Source organism: Pyrus communis, chromosome 2, assembly GCF_041283825.1.
Source record: "Pyrus communis isolate YQ-2024b chromosome 2, ASM4128382v1, whole genome shotgun sequence".
NCBI classification, from domain to species: Eukaryota; Viridiplantae; Streptophyta; class Magnoliopsida; order Rosales; family Rosaceae; genus Pyrus; species Pyrus communis.
Genome location: NC_142566.1, coordinates 17458342 through 17473970, shown reverse-complemented (window position 1 = coordinate 17473970; position 15629 = coordinate 17458342). Strand labels below are relative to the sequence as shown.

At 39.3% G+C, this 15629-nt stretch overlaps 2 protein-coding genes across 2 annotated transcripts; one reads left to right on the top strand and one right to left on the bottom strand.

Moving 5' to 3' along the window:
- Nucleotides 1–3329, top strand: LOC137747251 (uncharacterized). The gene is made up of 2 exons (XM_068487325.2): nucleotides 1–877; nucleotides 2481–3329. Exons 1-2 carry the CDS (start codon nucleotides 129–131, stop codon nucleotides 3121–3123), a joined length of 1392 nt encoding a protein of 463 aa, XP_068343426.2. The 5' UTR covers nucleotides 1–128; the 3' UTR covers nucleotides 3124–3329.
- Nucleotides 3330–3898: 569 nt separating this feature from the next.
- Nucleotides 3899–9905, bottom strand: LOC137747250 (calcium-transporting ATPase 2, plasma membrane-type-like). Its single transcript, XM_068487324.2, has 7 exons — nucleotides 9287–9905; nucleotides 7526–7580; nucleotides 5482–7430; nucleotides 5215–5373; nucleotides 4897–5068; nucleotides 4477–4775; nucleotides 3899–4387 (listed from the first exon to the last, which is right to left on the bottom strand). Exons 1-7 carry the CDS (start codon nucleotides 9458–9460, stop codon nucleotides 4148–4150), a joined length of 3048 nt encoding a protein of 1015 aa, XP_068343425.2. The 5' UTR covers nucleotides 9461–9905; the 3' UTR covers nucleotides 3899–4147.
- Nucleotides 9906–15629: the final 5724 nt, after the last annotated feature.

Genomic DNA, 15629 nt, shown 5'->3' with positions numbered 1-15629 from the left:
AGAGAATTGTAATTTGATGACCCGCGAATCTTAAATCTTTCGCCCCCACATTTTTTGTATCCCCGCTTGAACAAAACCCTTGAAGCCCTTGAAGCCGCTCTGCTCCACACCACCATCACTTTTCAGCCATGGCGGAGCTCAAGCTCTCAGAGAGTCGAGACCTGACCCGAATAGAGCGCATAGGCGCACACTCCCACATCCGTGGTCTCGGCCTCGACTCTGCTCTAGAAGCACGCGACGTCTCCGAAGGCATGGTGGGCCAGACTTCCGCCCGAAAGGCCGCTGGCGTCATTCTCCAGATGATCAAGGAAGGAAAAATCGCGGGTCGGGCCGTTCTTCTGGCGGGTCAGCCTGGAACCGGCAAGACCGCCATCGCCATGGGCATGGCGAAGTCGCTCGGCCTCGAAACCCCGTTCGCGATGTTGGCCGGAAGCGAGCTCTTTTCTCTGGAGATGTCGAAGACCGAAGCCCTAATGCAAGCTTTTAGGAAAGCTATTGGGGTTCGAATCAAGGAAGAGACTGAGATTATCGAAGGCGAGGTCGTGGAGGTTCAAATTGACCGGCCTGCGGTGGCCGGAGCGGCTTCGAAGACGGGGAAATTGACGTTGAAGACGACGGAGATGGAGACCGTGTATGACTTGGGGGCGAAGATGATTGAGGCTTTGGGAAAGGAGAAGGTGCAAAGTGGGGATGTGATTGCCATTGATAAAGCTTCTGGGAAAATTACTAAGCTTGGTAGGTCGATTTCAAGGTCAAGGGACTACGATGCCATGGGACCGCAGGTTAAGTTTATGCAGTGCCCGGACGGGGAGTTGCAGAAGCGCAAGGAGGTCGTGCATTGCGTCACACTTCATGAGATTGATGTCATCAACAGCAGGTACTTACAACTGTCGGCTTGTGTTTGTCGTTGTCTTAATTTCGAGAGCATGGTGAACTATAAGTTCATGAGTTTCGGCAATCATATAATCTTGGGAAAGTTGCAGTTTTTGGGGGGTTAATGGAAATTTGCAATTAGCTTGCTAAGTTGTTATACATTAGTGAATGATAAGGGCATTCCTTTCTTAGAAGTTACTTTTGTACAAAGAAGCTCGACCCCTTTTTTGTCCTTCTTCACCCCAAGAACTAGCTAATGCTACCTTTTACTCCCTGTCAGTCTACAGTTGAGGATGGTGATCTATGGATGCATTATATGATGTAGTTATCAGTGTTGTAAAGTGCTAAGAATCGGTTTGTGTCCGAGTTGGATGTTACGTATCTCAGCTGTGATTTATTTGGACTTTAATTGAGTAGTAGGTTCGACTCATTTGGAAGTTAGAAAGCAGGAGCTCCTCTCCTCACTAATTTTCAACTATTTATGTGCATCAAGTAGAGAAAATAGTTTCCTGTTTTTTTAAAAAAGCATATGCAGGTTGTATAAAGCTACATGTACCAAGAGAAGGGTTTGAAAAACAAATCTTGAATTGCCAAAGTGATTACAGCCAAATCAAATAGTTGAGAAGCTTACTGGCCGCCTGTTGTGAGTTTTCTATTTGAGGAGCTTCACACATTTCTTTAATTTTCAATTTTTGTTTTAATGAACCATGTGAGAAGGGGAGAAGAGGGGAATTGGCATAGGATTTAGCCTTTCCAAGAGGCCCTTCTCTAACATCAGCATTTTCATCGGGCCACCTTCCAGGCAAACTTGCTTTGAATACACAGCTGCTTGCATCTATTGGTGCCTACATTTCTTGGATGGGTTTATTTGTTACAACACTCCTAGGAAAACCTTCATTCAGTCACCTTCTTACCAAACTCAGAAAGTTTTAACCTTAAGAAACTTAAAGGATACATCAGAATCTGTCTTTTTTGAAGCTTGAACCCAAACTTGCTGCCGGATTTGGGTGAAACATTGAACTTTTTCTGTTGCTATAAAGGGGTTCCAGTATTTATCTCATTACTCAGTACTTTTTTTAGTCACTTATAATTGCGGGTTAGATCAGAATATAACAGAACTCTGTATCTATCTTACATCTTAGAATTCGCAAGAGAGAAGTATTTGTATCTTACATGCTTAGAAGTTATAGAATTTTATCTAACTATTAGTTTTTCGGGTTATTAAGGTTTGATGTAATATGTGTGGAGTAGAATGGCTTCTCTCATAGGCACACAGAAACATAAATCTCTAGACAATGTCTTCAAAATTTATCAATCTATAAGCTTGTGTTTGGTGGTTTTATTGTGATCGTGTGAGCTGTGCCTGCTTTGTTGCTTTATGTTTCGAGTGAATTCTGTTTGGTTTCTGTATAAAAGCACACATTGCAACTTGCACCCGTAATTAAAGTCTGTTCAAATTTAACAAATATATCCTGGCTTGGAAGTTGAGAGGGGTTTTTTTTTTCTTTGGTGATGGGGATGGGGGGTTGTTCTCTACTTTAGACTCAGTATTGGCTGTGGATTAACGTGATATTTTGTTATCTGATTTAATTATATCTCTCTTCCAGAACACAGGGATTTCTGGCTCTCTTCACTGGTGATACTGGTGAAATCCGTTCAGAAGTTAGAGAACAAATCGACACAAAGGTAGCAGAGTGGAGAGAGGAAGGGAAGGCAGAGATTGTGCCAGGCGTACTCTTTATCGATGAGGTGCACATGCTTGACATTGAGTGCTTTTCATTTTTGAATCGTGCATTGGAGAATGAGATGGCTCCCATATTAGTTGTTGCTACCAACAGAGGAATCACTACAATCAGAGGCACAAATTATAAATCCCCCCATGGAATTCCTATTGATCTCCTTGATCGACTGCTAATTATTACCACCCAGCCTTACACAGAGGATGAAATTAGTAAGATTCTGAACATCAGATGCAAAGAAGAAGAAGTCGAGATGTCTGAAGAAGCAAAGCATCTGTTGACGAAGATTGGTGTTGATGCATCCTTGAGATATGCTATCCATCTCATAACAGCATCTTCGTTGGCATGCCAAAAGCGGAAGGGAAATATTGTGGAGATGGAGGATATTAACCGAGTTTACCATCTGTTTCTGGATGTGAAGAGATCAACACAATACTTGATGGAGTATCAGAGTCAGTACATGTTCAGTGAGGAAGGCAACGACGATGATACTAATGCCATGCAATCTTGAGAGAATTCGTCAGACTAGAAACGACCGTTTATTTTTGTATCTTGCGTTCGTGTAGTGGCGTTACTACCTTACCTTGGTATGTAATGTTTATCTTGTTAGATTTTCGGTATGAATCTGTAATCTTCTTGGCAAACAGCAATTTAGCAGAGGATTCGTATGGTGACTTTCGTATTTTTACTTTTATTAATACAAGAGATGTTTAACTTCGAAGTAATCTAAACCAACATAGATGCGAATACCAAGGGAGCGCATCCCCTCTAGTCAATATCGCTACGCCCACATTGGCATAGAGGCTTTGTTACTTCATCCACGCCATAAGACTGGCGGACTTACTATCATGCTCCTGTAAGCTTGAGCTGCAAAAGCACAATGACGACCAGGGCGAATTTAGGACGTGCATTCGTCCATCTAGCCCTTGCAGAAAGCCAGCAGCAGCAGCGTGTAAGGGAGTTCCGATAGGCCAAAGTTGAACCAATGCTGGTATTATCCATGAAGTTCCGCTCCCCAGATTCAAGAAGTTGGATCCTCTGCCCAGCTTTTCCAATTAACAACCCTTTCTCTCTCTCTCTCTCTCTCTCTCTCTCTGAGCTCACTGTTTTTAATCAGTCGAAGATTTTATCGAGTTTTCCTTTTACAACTCTTGGAACAGTTAGATTCTCAAGTGAACTTGTTTGTATGATCCAGGCTTTCTTCAAAATCTTAGAAATTATTTCACTTTGAAGTTATGACTTATGATAATATGATTCACAAACAGGCAAATGCACAGAAAAGAGAATGGCACGGAAAGTAGAACAAATTGTTGCCAGAACAAAAAACTAGTTACATAACGATGAGAAAATAAAGTCGATGAATTACAAGGCTGGCAAAGATACAGGAGACCAACCTTGTGTATCACCATGTCAAACTTGAAGGAAAACCTAAGGGGTTGAGATGTCCTCAAATTTTCAGTTAACGCTTCTAAGGTCCCTAACTTTGTTTTTTTTTTAAATTTTTTTTTATTACTAATCTCTAAATGTTTTGTAGTTCAAACAGGAAACATCTTTAAACCAGCAGCAATCGGCATCCCTAAAAATCCGATGAATACAGTGGTAAACCATTGTGTCAAGGTGAGCGGTGCTGTGCTTGCAAATTTTCCCAGGAACTCGATAATAATGATTTGGAACACAACTGTGGAACTGAGGACTCCGACGAAGACATAGTTATCCAATATGCCCTTGAAGACATCTATTTCCTCCATGTTGCGCGAGCTAATCTCGTTGAAAACCTGCAAAACCAGAATCAGGTCACCCTCCGTAGGAGTAAAAAATCGCCAGCAGTAGTCCTCCTTGTACGAGAACTTTTAGAAAAGATTACCTGACAAAACACAAATGTGTTGAAAATCAGAGTGTTGAGGATCACATGAGAATCTGGTCCGTATAGACCAAACATGGCTTCTCCTTTTGCCTGAAGGAACCAAATCACCGTAAACTGATATAAAGACTGCCCTAAAATGTTCCTCCACATTACATTGTTGATAAAATTCTGTCTCTTTCCAACCGGCGGATGCTTCATTAGGTCATTATTCGGAGGCTCAGTTGCAAGTGCAAGGGCGCCTAACGTGTCCATGATCATGTTGACCCACAATAGCTGCACAGCTGTGAGAGGAGCACTCCCTGAAGAACGATGATTTATGCAGATGCACAAGAAGTGAGAAATGATTCTACGATGGATAGTAAAATATGGCGAATTTCATTACAGAAGCAGACAAACAAATCAAAATGCGAGCCTGCTAACCTGTCAAGCAAGCCGAGGAGAAGTTCACGATCAATGCAACTATATTGACAGTCAGCTGGAACTGCACAAATTTTTGAATGTTGATGTAAACCGAGCGTCCCCATTTTGCCACTGTCACGATTGTTGAGAAATTATCGTCCAGAATTATAACATCAGCACTCTCTTTAGCCACCTGAAAGCAGGTGAAATATGATTTGTTAAGGGCCTAAACTGTATCGTTTTCTTCTTGATCAAGAAACAAAAGGGATATGGTGGTATCCAGTATCCACCAATGCGAAGAGTCATATAATTTTGCACTTGCAAAGCGTAAGTACTCACCTCAGTTCCAGCAATCCCCATGGCTAGTCCAATATCTGCCTCGTGAAGCGCTGGGGCATCATTTGTTCCATCACCGGTTACAGCAACAACTTCATCAAATGTGGTCCGCAAGTGCTTCACCAGTGTATGCTTGTCCAGAGGTGAAGATCGAGCCATCACCTACACGAGGGCTCAAATTTCAGTGTCACAGATTCATAAACTATAGTAAGTAGTCAGTAAGAAGCAAATCCGAGCCGTTATGTTCCTTGAAAGAAATGGAGATAGTACCTGAATTTTAGGAATCAGAGAAAGCAATTCTTCCTGATTCTTCTCCCTGAACTCCGGACCTTCAATGGCTATGCCATCATCGGTAAGAATCCCACATTCCCTTGCGATAGCCTTTGCAGTATTTATATTGTCTCCGGTGACCATTCTTACTGTGATGCCCGCTGAACGGCAGATTGCAACAGACTCCTTGACACCGGGACGAACAGGATCCTTAATTCCCACAATTCCTATACAGGTATAACCAGAAACAGGAATGGGATTCTCAGGAGAGAAACCAGTTTCTAGTTCTGTATACGCAAGACATAGAGTTCGAAGAGCCTCACAAGCAAACTGCTCAATGGTAACTTTGAGATGGTTGAGGGATGCTTCATCAAGGGGAACAATTTCACCATTTGAGTTGATCACCTTTTCGCAGCTGGCCAGAACTACTTCGGAGGCACCTTTGGTGTGCGCTATCAAACCTCCTTCAGGAAGCTCCAAGATTACCGCCATCCGTTTCTTCGTTGAGTTGAATGGCTCAACTTTAACAAGTTTAGAAGCTTGTCTCTCTGCTTGGAAATTTCCACCAATTGACAATCCAAATTCCAACAAAGCAGTATCTGTAGGTGTTCCCAATAGCTCATGCTTTCCGGCTTTGTTAACCACAACTTCTCCACCGGTGTTGTTAAAGATCGATTGTACCAAAAGTTTCTTAGCAGACTCCGGAAGATCAGAGAACAAGCTAGAGGCCTCATTGGGTTTACTCACCTCCTTGACATTCATGCAAATGCAAGATTTCACAACGGTCATGCGGTTGGTTGTTAGTGTCCCAGTTTTGTCACTGCAAATGTTTGTGGCTGATCCCATAGTCTCACAAGCTGCGAGATGACGAACGAGTGCTTTATCGTTCATCATCTTCTTCATGGCAAAGGCAAGGCTCAATGTCACAGACAGCGGCAGCCCCTCCGGGACAGCAACAACAACAATTGTTACTGCAATAGCAAAGAATTCCAACATTTGCTTTGCATCATCTCCATTCCATCTCCAGTGTGTCCCCTCAGCCAGTTTTCGACTAAACAATCCTTGCATCATAACTGCAAAAGTCACGACGGCAAAGAAAAGTCCTATCTTTCCAATAATGGTTGCCACTCCATTCAACTTCACCTGCAATGGGGTTTCATCATCTCCTCCTTCGCTCAGAGTCGCCATCAATTTACCCCATTGGGTTCTCATCCCAACTGTTGTAACCATCATCTTGCATGATCCGTCTTGGACCTTAGTGCCGGAAAGAAGAAAAGGGTTTTCAGCAGTTACCATTATTGGCTCACTCTCACCAGTTAAGCTCGATTCGTCAATCAACACGGAGAATCCTGATACGAATAGCCCATCTGCTGGCACCTGGTCTCCAATAGAAAGATGCACAATATCACCAGGCAGTAAATCATAGATTGACATTTTCTGCCTATATCCATTTCTTGTTACTTGCATAGCAATCTTCTTTTTCTCCTTGTCCAAGTCCTTGAACTGCAGCGATTGGCGGTAATCACTTGTTGCTGTGACAAGAACAACCAACAGGATACTCGCAACAATTCCAAGTCCATCATGTGCTCCAACTGGCCACCCTTCCATTGCTATCCCAACTATCAAAGACACGAAAGCGCACACTCCGAGGATCATAAGAGTCATATCCTGAAGGGCTTCCCAAACAAATATAAAGAAACCCCGTTGCTCACTCTCCGTAAATTTATTGATTCCATAAATCTCCTGTCTTCGAGCGTGCAAGTCAGATTCGGTGTTGAGCCCATCTTTTACACATGTGGAGATCTTTTCTGCGATGCCGCTTACCCCGCCATGAAATTTGAGCTTCTTTACATCATGGCCTTCAACAATGGATCCCAATTCATCTGCACAAATATGAAAACCTGCGTCTGTAACTTCCTTGGGTACGACGTAGTCACTTGGTTGCACACCTGCACACATTAGAAATTTAGTACAGGCATAAAATCACCATGCCTTGTTATGTGATGAATTGATGGTGTTTATCTTTAAAGCCAATGAGACTCGCCTTGAATAAATTGAAATGCAGCTTTTGAAACCAAAACAGCAATCCTCAATTTCTCCTGCAAAATGGTGAGTAAAAAATATATGAACATAGTTTTTCCGGTAAAAATAATACAAGTAAAACTAATGAAAATGATTTCAAAACATTGAATTTGAACAAAAAAAAAATCACCCTATAACTTTATTTAATAATAAAAACAAGAAAAAAGAAAACAAAAAAACCTAACTACGCGCATGCAATTGCACAGCGTTTTTTCCCAGATTTTGTTTGGTTTGGTGTGCTGGTGCTTTTTCCCAGCTTATGTATTTGCTTCTATGGAGTTTTTTTTTTAATTTTATCCATTTAAAATGTATGCGGCAACTTTTTAAAAAAAAAATTTATGTGGAGTGATTGATGGCAGGAGAAAGGGGATTCATTAAAAAAAAAAACTTGCAGGAGAAGGGGTTTTTTTTTTGGAAGAAAATATAAAAGCATTCTTAGAGAGAACTTGTGGAGTTCATTAACATAACATATGGAACTCCAAAAAAAACTTTGAGTTGTGAACCATATGAATTTTCAATTACCTCCGGTTCTAATTGGTTCTTTGTTAGATTAGAAAATATAAAAAAATTGAAAGAGTTTAATATAAAAGACTGGACCAAGAAAGAGACATTATTTATGAAACTACACAAAAAAAAACGACACTATTTATGAAACAGTATCAATTACCATGCACTATTTATGAAATTGGACAAAAAACTAGACACTATTTATGAAACATGACCAAGAACTAGACATTATATATGAAAGTGGACCAAGAACTAGGCATTATTTATGAAAGTGGACCAAGAACTAGGCATTATTTATGAAACTGCATCAATTACTATACACTGTTTAGGAAACGTGACCCAATAACTAAGCATTATTCACAAATGTGAATCAAGAACTAGGCACTATTTATGAATCTGGACAATAACTAGTGTAGTACCGTTTGGTTTCATAAATAGTGTTCAGTTTCATAAATAGTTCATAAACAGTGTAGTACTGTTTCATAAATAGTGTTTGTGATCTAGGCGAGTCAGGTTATTATTATTTTTTTTAATTTTTTTTTAAATATTAAAATTGTGTCTTCTTCATAAAAAATTTTAAGTTCTTTTGTCCCCTTTATTAAAAGTTAAGGGTTTTTCATTAAAATTTAAGATTTTTTTCATTAAATAAAATTATAGCACGGTTTTTTATTAAATTAAACTTAACTCAAGTCTTTTTCATGAAAACTCCCAATAATATAATATGATTGCCATCAAACGGCCAATTGAGTTCCAATTTAGATGAGTTATTGCATAAATGATAGATGTCTGATCGAGGGCATGAAAAATCATGGGAATCATAACGTCCTTTTCATGAAAGCTCCCAATAATATGACATGATCATCATCAAACGGCCAACTGATTTCCAATTTAGATGAGTTATTGCAGAAATGATCGATGTCTGATCGAGGGCATGAAAAATCATGGGAATCGTAACGTCCTTTTCATGAAAACTCCCAATAATATAACATGATCATCATCAAACGGCCAATTGATTTCCAATTTAGATGAGTTTTTGCAGAAATGATCGAGGTCATGAAAAATCATGGGAATTGTAACATAGAATGTGCTGTTAGCGTCATATTAATTTATTACCTAATTAGCACTTGAGCGTTATATCAATATGCATCGACTGACAGATGAGGTATTTCTAACAAGAAAAAGAAGAAGCATGACAGAGGTGAGATGAAATAAAGACCTGATTGGTACGGCGCATAGCAGCGGCCTCGAAACGCTTGGAAAGATTGGCAGTGAAGCGAAACCGCCGTTTCGGGTTCTTAACAACGCTGCAAAGGCTCCTCCATTTCTGCAACGTTTCTTCCGACGAGCCCTTCGCCTTGACTTCCCCGAATTCTTGCAAATAGCTCTCCATCGCCCAACTAACTTAACTACCTTTCTTTCGCTTCTTAACCAAGTAATTAATTATTTTGATTTATTTCAACCTCCTCATACAGACTAAACACACATGCATATATATATATATATATATATATAAGCAAAACGCGTAGAAAATCAACTTTGGAAGAAAGGAAGTTTCAGTAGCATTTCTGGGAAAAAGGAGACGCATTGTGAAGTGAGGGCCTGAGAAAATAGGGTTTGTTTTCTTCTTCTCTGCGCATTTGTGTACGGAAAATACAAAAAATTGAGTGGAGGAGGAAGGACTGAGGATCCGAAGTTTTGGTGGGAAATTGCATGGCTTGAGAGCTAATAGCGGTTCTTCGTCGTCTTCCGCACAATTGTTTGCTTATTTTGGACCAATCAGCGCGGTCAACACTCAAACACTAAAAACTGCAAAGTTTTGGAGTATTTTGTTTTTCTTTCCAAGTCCCAAGTGATGGATGTTAAATAGAGTTTAGTTTGAAGCAATTCATCCAAAAAAAATATATAAATAAAGACCATATTAAATAATTCTAGTCAATTTTAATTTAGTTCTTAGTCTAGTGGAATAATGTTGGAAGAGATTACACATTTGAATCTACTTCGATCGTTGATTAAAGAAAATTTAAATGAGCAAGTGTCAGTTATGTCAGTTGGTTAAGATAATTTTTGTGTCTTCTAGCACTCAAGTATAATCGATTTTTATATTGTTACGTGACATGATAAAAGAATGTGAAGAATAAAATTGAAATTTAAAAAGCTAACAACCACACCGCGTTGGGTACGCGTATGGCAGAAAAGGACCACGACTTTAGCGCGAACAAGAATATAAGGAAAGACCAAAAGCTTGTCCAAAAGTCTACTAACGTAATCATGGCATTGGCAACCATCTTCCTCTTCTTTCAAGTCTATTAGTTTAATTAAGGGCGATGGTCCATGAAAAAAACATTTATGTTGAACCTGTTCGTAATTGTTTTCGTTAAAAACATTTTTATTGAGAGCACATTGAAATTATAGTTAAAATTCTAAGCGTTTTCTTGTGCATTCGCACCTAATCAATCTACAAATACTTTTAACTTTTTATAAACTTGTTTGAAATGCTATTTAGGTTCGGGATAGGATTTTGGATAGTGAGAGATCTTAGATTTGAATATCATTCAAAGCTAATTTATTCTCCCACCTCCTGAGTGTAAATATAAGGTTTTATAAAAAAAACTTGAAGGTTGGATTGGTCCTTTTATTTTTGGTTGATACAAAAATATAAGGGGTGGAAGATTTAACCTAAGTCACACAAATGGTCAACTATATATAGATTAGTGCTGAAATCATTATTTGCAAGATTCATTTTTAAAACTTCTTAATTACAAGTAAAGAGAAATAATTGATATGAGTCTTTTTTCAAAGATTAATGTATAAGTAATCATTGACAAGTGACCATTCTACTTGTACTAAGATTGGTTTCACGATGTAGACGTTTCGAACTTTTTATGTTTTTAAAGATTAATGTGAAAACATCTTCTTGGTAGAGAAAAAGGAGAAACATAAACGAATGACCACAAAATACTCGTTGAAAATTACTTGGAACTTTTAGTCATCTTTGATAGGGTTAAAACAATTTGTTAATCTTCTGTTTTGATAGCCTTCAGAAAGAAGATACAACATATAAAGATGCATGGACCCACTAACATCCTATGTAAAAGCCAAAGCTGTAAGCTGTGTCGATGGACTCTTAAGCATGTTTTTTTAACATTGTGAAATATAAAATTTCATGCAAAAATAGGGGTCAAATTACAAAATCCAGAATTGATATGTGAATCAATACAACAACAGAGGCCAGGAAAAGAATCCTCCTCAAATTACAAACAATACTCAAACAAGAAATCAACAATATAATTTGGGGGTTCCTCAAACCAAGGTAAAACTAAACCGACGTAAAGAACACAGCGGGAAAGAAAATGAGCTACACCATTAGCTTGGCGGCAAACATAAGTAGAAGCAGCTCTAGTGATCTCACTTAGCAACATTTTGAATCCTCCACAATTTTTCCAACACTAGACATGTTAATAGAGGGGGCGGGAAATGTAGTAATAATCTAGAGTGAATCGCTTTTTAGAGATAATTTTGAAAATTTCCTTTCAGTTGCTAAAAGAAGGTATTCTCGCACCGCTAGAGGCTTCTCCAACCCAGATTGCAGTTGGATTGTATTTTATTTTTTTGCCTTGCTTGAATTCTAGCATGAAATGTTGATTATCTTTGTCCACGAAATTGGGTTTTTCTGCCTTGTTTTTCAAGGCCCTCTATGATCTTGTAGGAAATCTTGGATTCTAGTAGTCAACACATTAATTCCTTTTGGGTCTCAAGTGTTTCTTTATTGGATCAGCTTTTTACTCATGTGGCTTTTAGCCCAATGAAACTTGTGAGTGATTTATATTAAACTTCAACTGTCCTAACCGTTTATTTTTTAATTTGCACTTTATAGATCATTTTTACAAAATATTAGTTAAATCAGAAATATTTAAGGAATCTAATTAAGTTCAAATAAATTGACGAACATTATGTTCTAAGAAACATTAAAATTTTCATCATGACAATCAAATGAGTAAATGATTTCAGATTAAATTGATTTTTCGCAAGGATGATTTATGAATGAAGAGTTCAAATATGAACAGTTGGGATTGTTAAAGTTCGATTTGTAGTGAGTCCCGCAGCTAGTCCCCATTTTTTTAGAAAATGGAAAAAATGAGGAGCCCTTTGGAAAAAGGCTCTGACACTTACATTGAATAATTTTTTTTTTTTTTTTTTTTTAAACTGGTGTATTGATTCTAGTTAACTTAGAGCTTTGGTTTCTAAATTAAAAATTTATAAGCATTAGTCATTGAACTTATCATAACGTGGAATGATGGATTTTGGGCATTGAGAACTTACATTCATTACTTTCCTCTTTAAACCCTATATTTTGCTCAGAAGTTTTGACGATGTTACTTAAAAGGATTATTGCTCCACATTATGATAAGTTTACTAATCACAGTATTTCAAGGATCAAATCAATTGAGTCAAATTATGGTCCCTGCGCTAATATTCTAATTTGCTCATAATTAAAGATGAACTAAGAGACAACAACAATGAGATAAAAGGAAACAAGAGTAAAAATCACTAACACTGTTTTTAGACGAGGAAATTTAAGATTGTTAAAAAATTCCAAAACGACAAAAAATTGAAATAACGAAATTTATTTTTTAGAATTTGTGAATTTCTTGTTTGGTTAGCATAAGGAACAACGAAATTGAAATACATAATTTAAAGTGTGTAATGGTGGAGGCGATGGGAACAATGACAGTGGTGGTTATGGCCGAGGTGATGATGGTGGGTGTTGGCAGTGGCTATGGTGGAGGAGACAACAATATATGGTGGTGGTGGTGGTAGCTGTGATGGTGATGATGGGTGGTGGTGGTCATGGTAGGTGTTGGTGACACGGTGGTGGTGCCCACTCATGGTTGAGTGTTTTTATATTTTTGTTTTTAAACTCACGCCCATGGAATATAGGAATTGAAACATTAAATCTAGTATTCGTTTGGAAGTGCTTTTAAAATTACTGAAAGTGCTTGTAGACATCGAAATTTCAGTAAAACAAATGTTCACCAACGCATTAAAGTTTTGACGTGTCAAGGCATACATGGCATACGCCACGTGTTGTACAAATTGTACACATGGCGTGTGACTCAACAAAATAGGAAGAAATACCCTTGAAGGATTAAACAAGTTTTTTCTTCTCATTTTGGGCAATGACAAGGCAAGCACATTTCAATCCATTGAGGATCAAAACAAGTTTTTCTTCTCATGTTGGGCAATGACAAGGTAAGCACACTTCAATCCATTACGGATCAAAGAAAGTTTTTCTCATTTGGGCAATGACAAAGCATACACATTTCAAGTTTAAAATGGTATTAAGTGGGAAATTAGGCCATAAGTTACACCACTTCAATTTCAATATTGCATTAAGTGGGAAATTAGGCCATAAGTTACACCACTTCAATTTCAATATTGCATTAAGTGGGAAATTAGGCCATAAGTTAGACCACTTCAATTTCAATATTGCATTAAGTGGGAAAATTAGGCAATGGTGCTTGGAAAGGAAAAAAATATTTTGTGGTGGTGATTCATTCTCAAAGCCTATAAATAGGCTTCTCCATCAAGGTATCAAGCATCAAGGAATTCACAAATACATTTCTCTACTCCCAAATTGGAAGAGAATTCCCCAAATCCTTGAAGCTTTGAAACTCCAAAGCTCTCAAGCATCCAAATTCCCAAGAATTCCGAAGGATCAAGAAAGCACTCTTCGTTCTTCGTCAAATTCTCCTTCAAGATCAAGCCCCAACGGCCCTTGAAGAACTCCCACCAACTCAAGATCAAGCCCCGACGGCCCCTTGAAGAAAGTGTTCATCATTCATCATCCGTTCATCCTAAGATCAAGCCCCAACGGCCCTTTGGATCAACAACCTCAACAAACCCATACACCCATTCTTCAAGATCAAGCCCAACGCCCCTTGAAGATCCGTTCAACAACTGTTCATCCAAGATCAAGCCCCGACGGTCCTTGGATCAACAAACAAATCCACACATCTATTCTTCAAGATCAAGCCCAAAAGCCCTTGAAGAAAACCAACTGTTCATTCAAGATCAAGCCTCGACGGCCCTTGAAGAAAACCAACCGTTCTTCAAGATCAAGCCCAAAAGCCCTTGAAGATCCGCTCATCCATCAACATTCAAGATCAAGCCCCGAAGGCCCTTGAAGAAACTTACAACTGTTCATCCAAGATCAAGCCTCGACAGCCCTTGGATCAACAAATCTAGATCTTACGGAGATAGAATCAGATGACCAAATTTAAGAGAGATCGTAACCCCAAAAATCATAAACACAAAAATATTATTTTGTACACGTTATTCTGGTTTCTTGTTTCAAGGAATCTTTCGTGTTCACAAATTTGGCACGCCCAGTGGGACCATCTCTACCTCTCATCTCTGTCTCCGTTCGAGATATTTAAGCACAGTCCATGGCTTCAAACAAAGAACAAGTCATGACTATCGGCACTACCTCCATTGAAAAACAGTTGGTTCAGATGAAGGAAACAATTGCAAGGCTGCTAAAGACTGCAGAGGAGAAAAACTTGCAAACCGCCGGACTCATCAACCGTCTGGAGGCGCAATATGGCGTCAAAGTGAAACCAAGCTCTCTTCCAACTAAGAAGACCGAAGAAGGCTTTAACCCAAATGCCTACGAACTCATGTCAAAGGCTAGGCATGACTTTGCTTCCTCTTCAAATCTTGGAAAGAAGGTTTCAAACACCGTCAACGACAAAGATCGTGACCTCACCAAAACTCAAAAGAAGTTGAAGGAGCATGGTTACGGAGTTGACAACAACCAAAGCACACCTCCAAAATCAATGGCATCAAGCAAGGGACAAGCCGTTCTTGCAACCACCAAGGGAAGAAGCATAAGCACTTCCGCCGCAAATGGAGCATCCATTGGTGCCACAACCACTTCTCAACATGCCGCTGCAAAGTTGGTACTGCTAAGCAAGCAAGAGCAGCATCAAAGGCGCGAGTCGGTCATCCACCTGACCTTGATGGGGGCACCAAAGCATGCTATTGAGGCACACAAGATGACACCCCAAAATGGCCAATGGGGTTCTTCATCAGCACTATGGATGTCTGAAGGAAAGTCATGTCTATTGGTTGCACAAGTCATGACCATCGGCGTTACCTCTGTTGAAGAACAACTGGCTCAAATGAGCGAAGCAATTGCAAAGCTTACACAAACTGTGGAAGAGAAGGACTTGCAGATTGCCGCACTTGTCAACCAACTAGATGCGCTGCCCGACGTGAAAGTCGACTCAAATGTTGGCCTATTAAAGAAAGAAGTCGACGAAGAAGAGGAGCCTCCAGTGGAGAAAGTCGAAGAGAAGCTGAAGCTAGACCAAGCAACGGCGTTCATGGAATCTCTCTCTATCCAGCAGCTACAGGAGATGATCGCAAGCACTGTCAAGACACAGTACGAAGGAAGCTCGCATGACTCCGTACTGTACTCAAAGCCTTACTCCAAGAAGATTGATGCTTTGAAGATGCCAAGGGGTTATCAGCCCCCAAAATTCATGCAGTTCGATGGA

Excerpts from the sequence above, each read along its gene's own strand:
- LOC137747251 (XM_068487325.2), top strand. The coding sequence starts at position 129 with ATGGCGGAGCTCAAGCTCTCAGAGAGTCGAGACCTGACCCGAATAGAG. Across the intron at positions 878-2,480 it reads ATTGATGTCATCAACAGCAG|AACACAGGGATTTCTGGCTC; the intron begins GTACTTACAACT and ends TCTCTCTTCCAG.
- LOC137747250 (XM_068487324.2), bottom strand. The coding sequence starts at position 9,460 with ATGGAGAGCTATTTGCAAGAATTCGGGGAAGTCAAGGCGAAGGGCTCG. Across the intron at positions 7,431-7,525 it reads TGCATTTCAATTTATTCAAG|GTGTGCAACCAAGTGACTAC; the intron begins GCGAGTCTCATT and ends TAATGTGTGCAG. Across the intron at positions 4,776-4,896 it reads CTCCTCGGCTTGCTTGACAG|GGAGTGCTCCTCTCACAGCT; the intron begins GTTAGCAGGCTC and ends ATCGTTCTTCAG.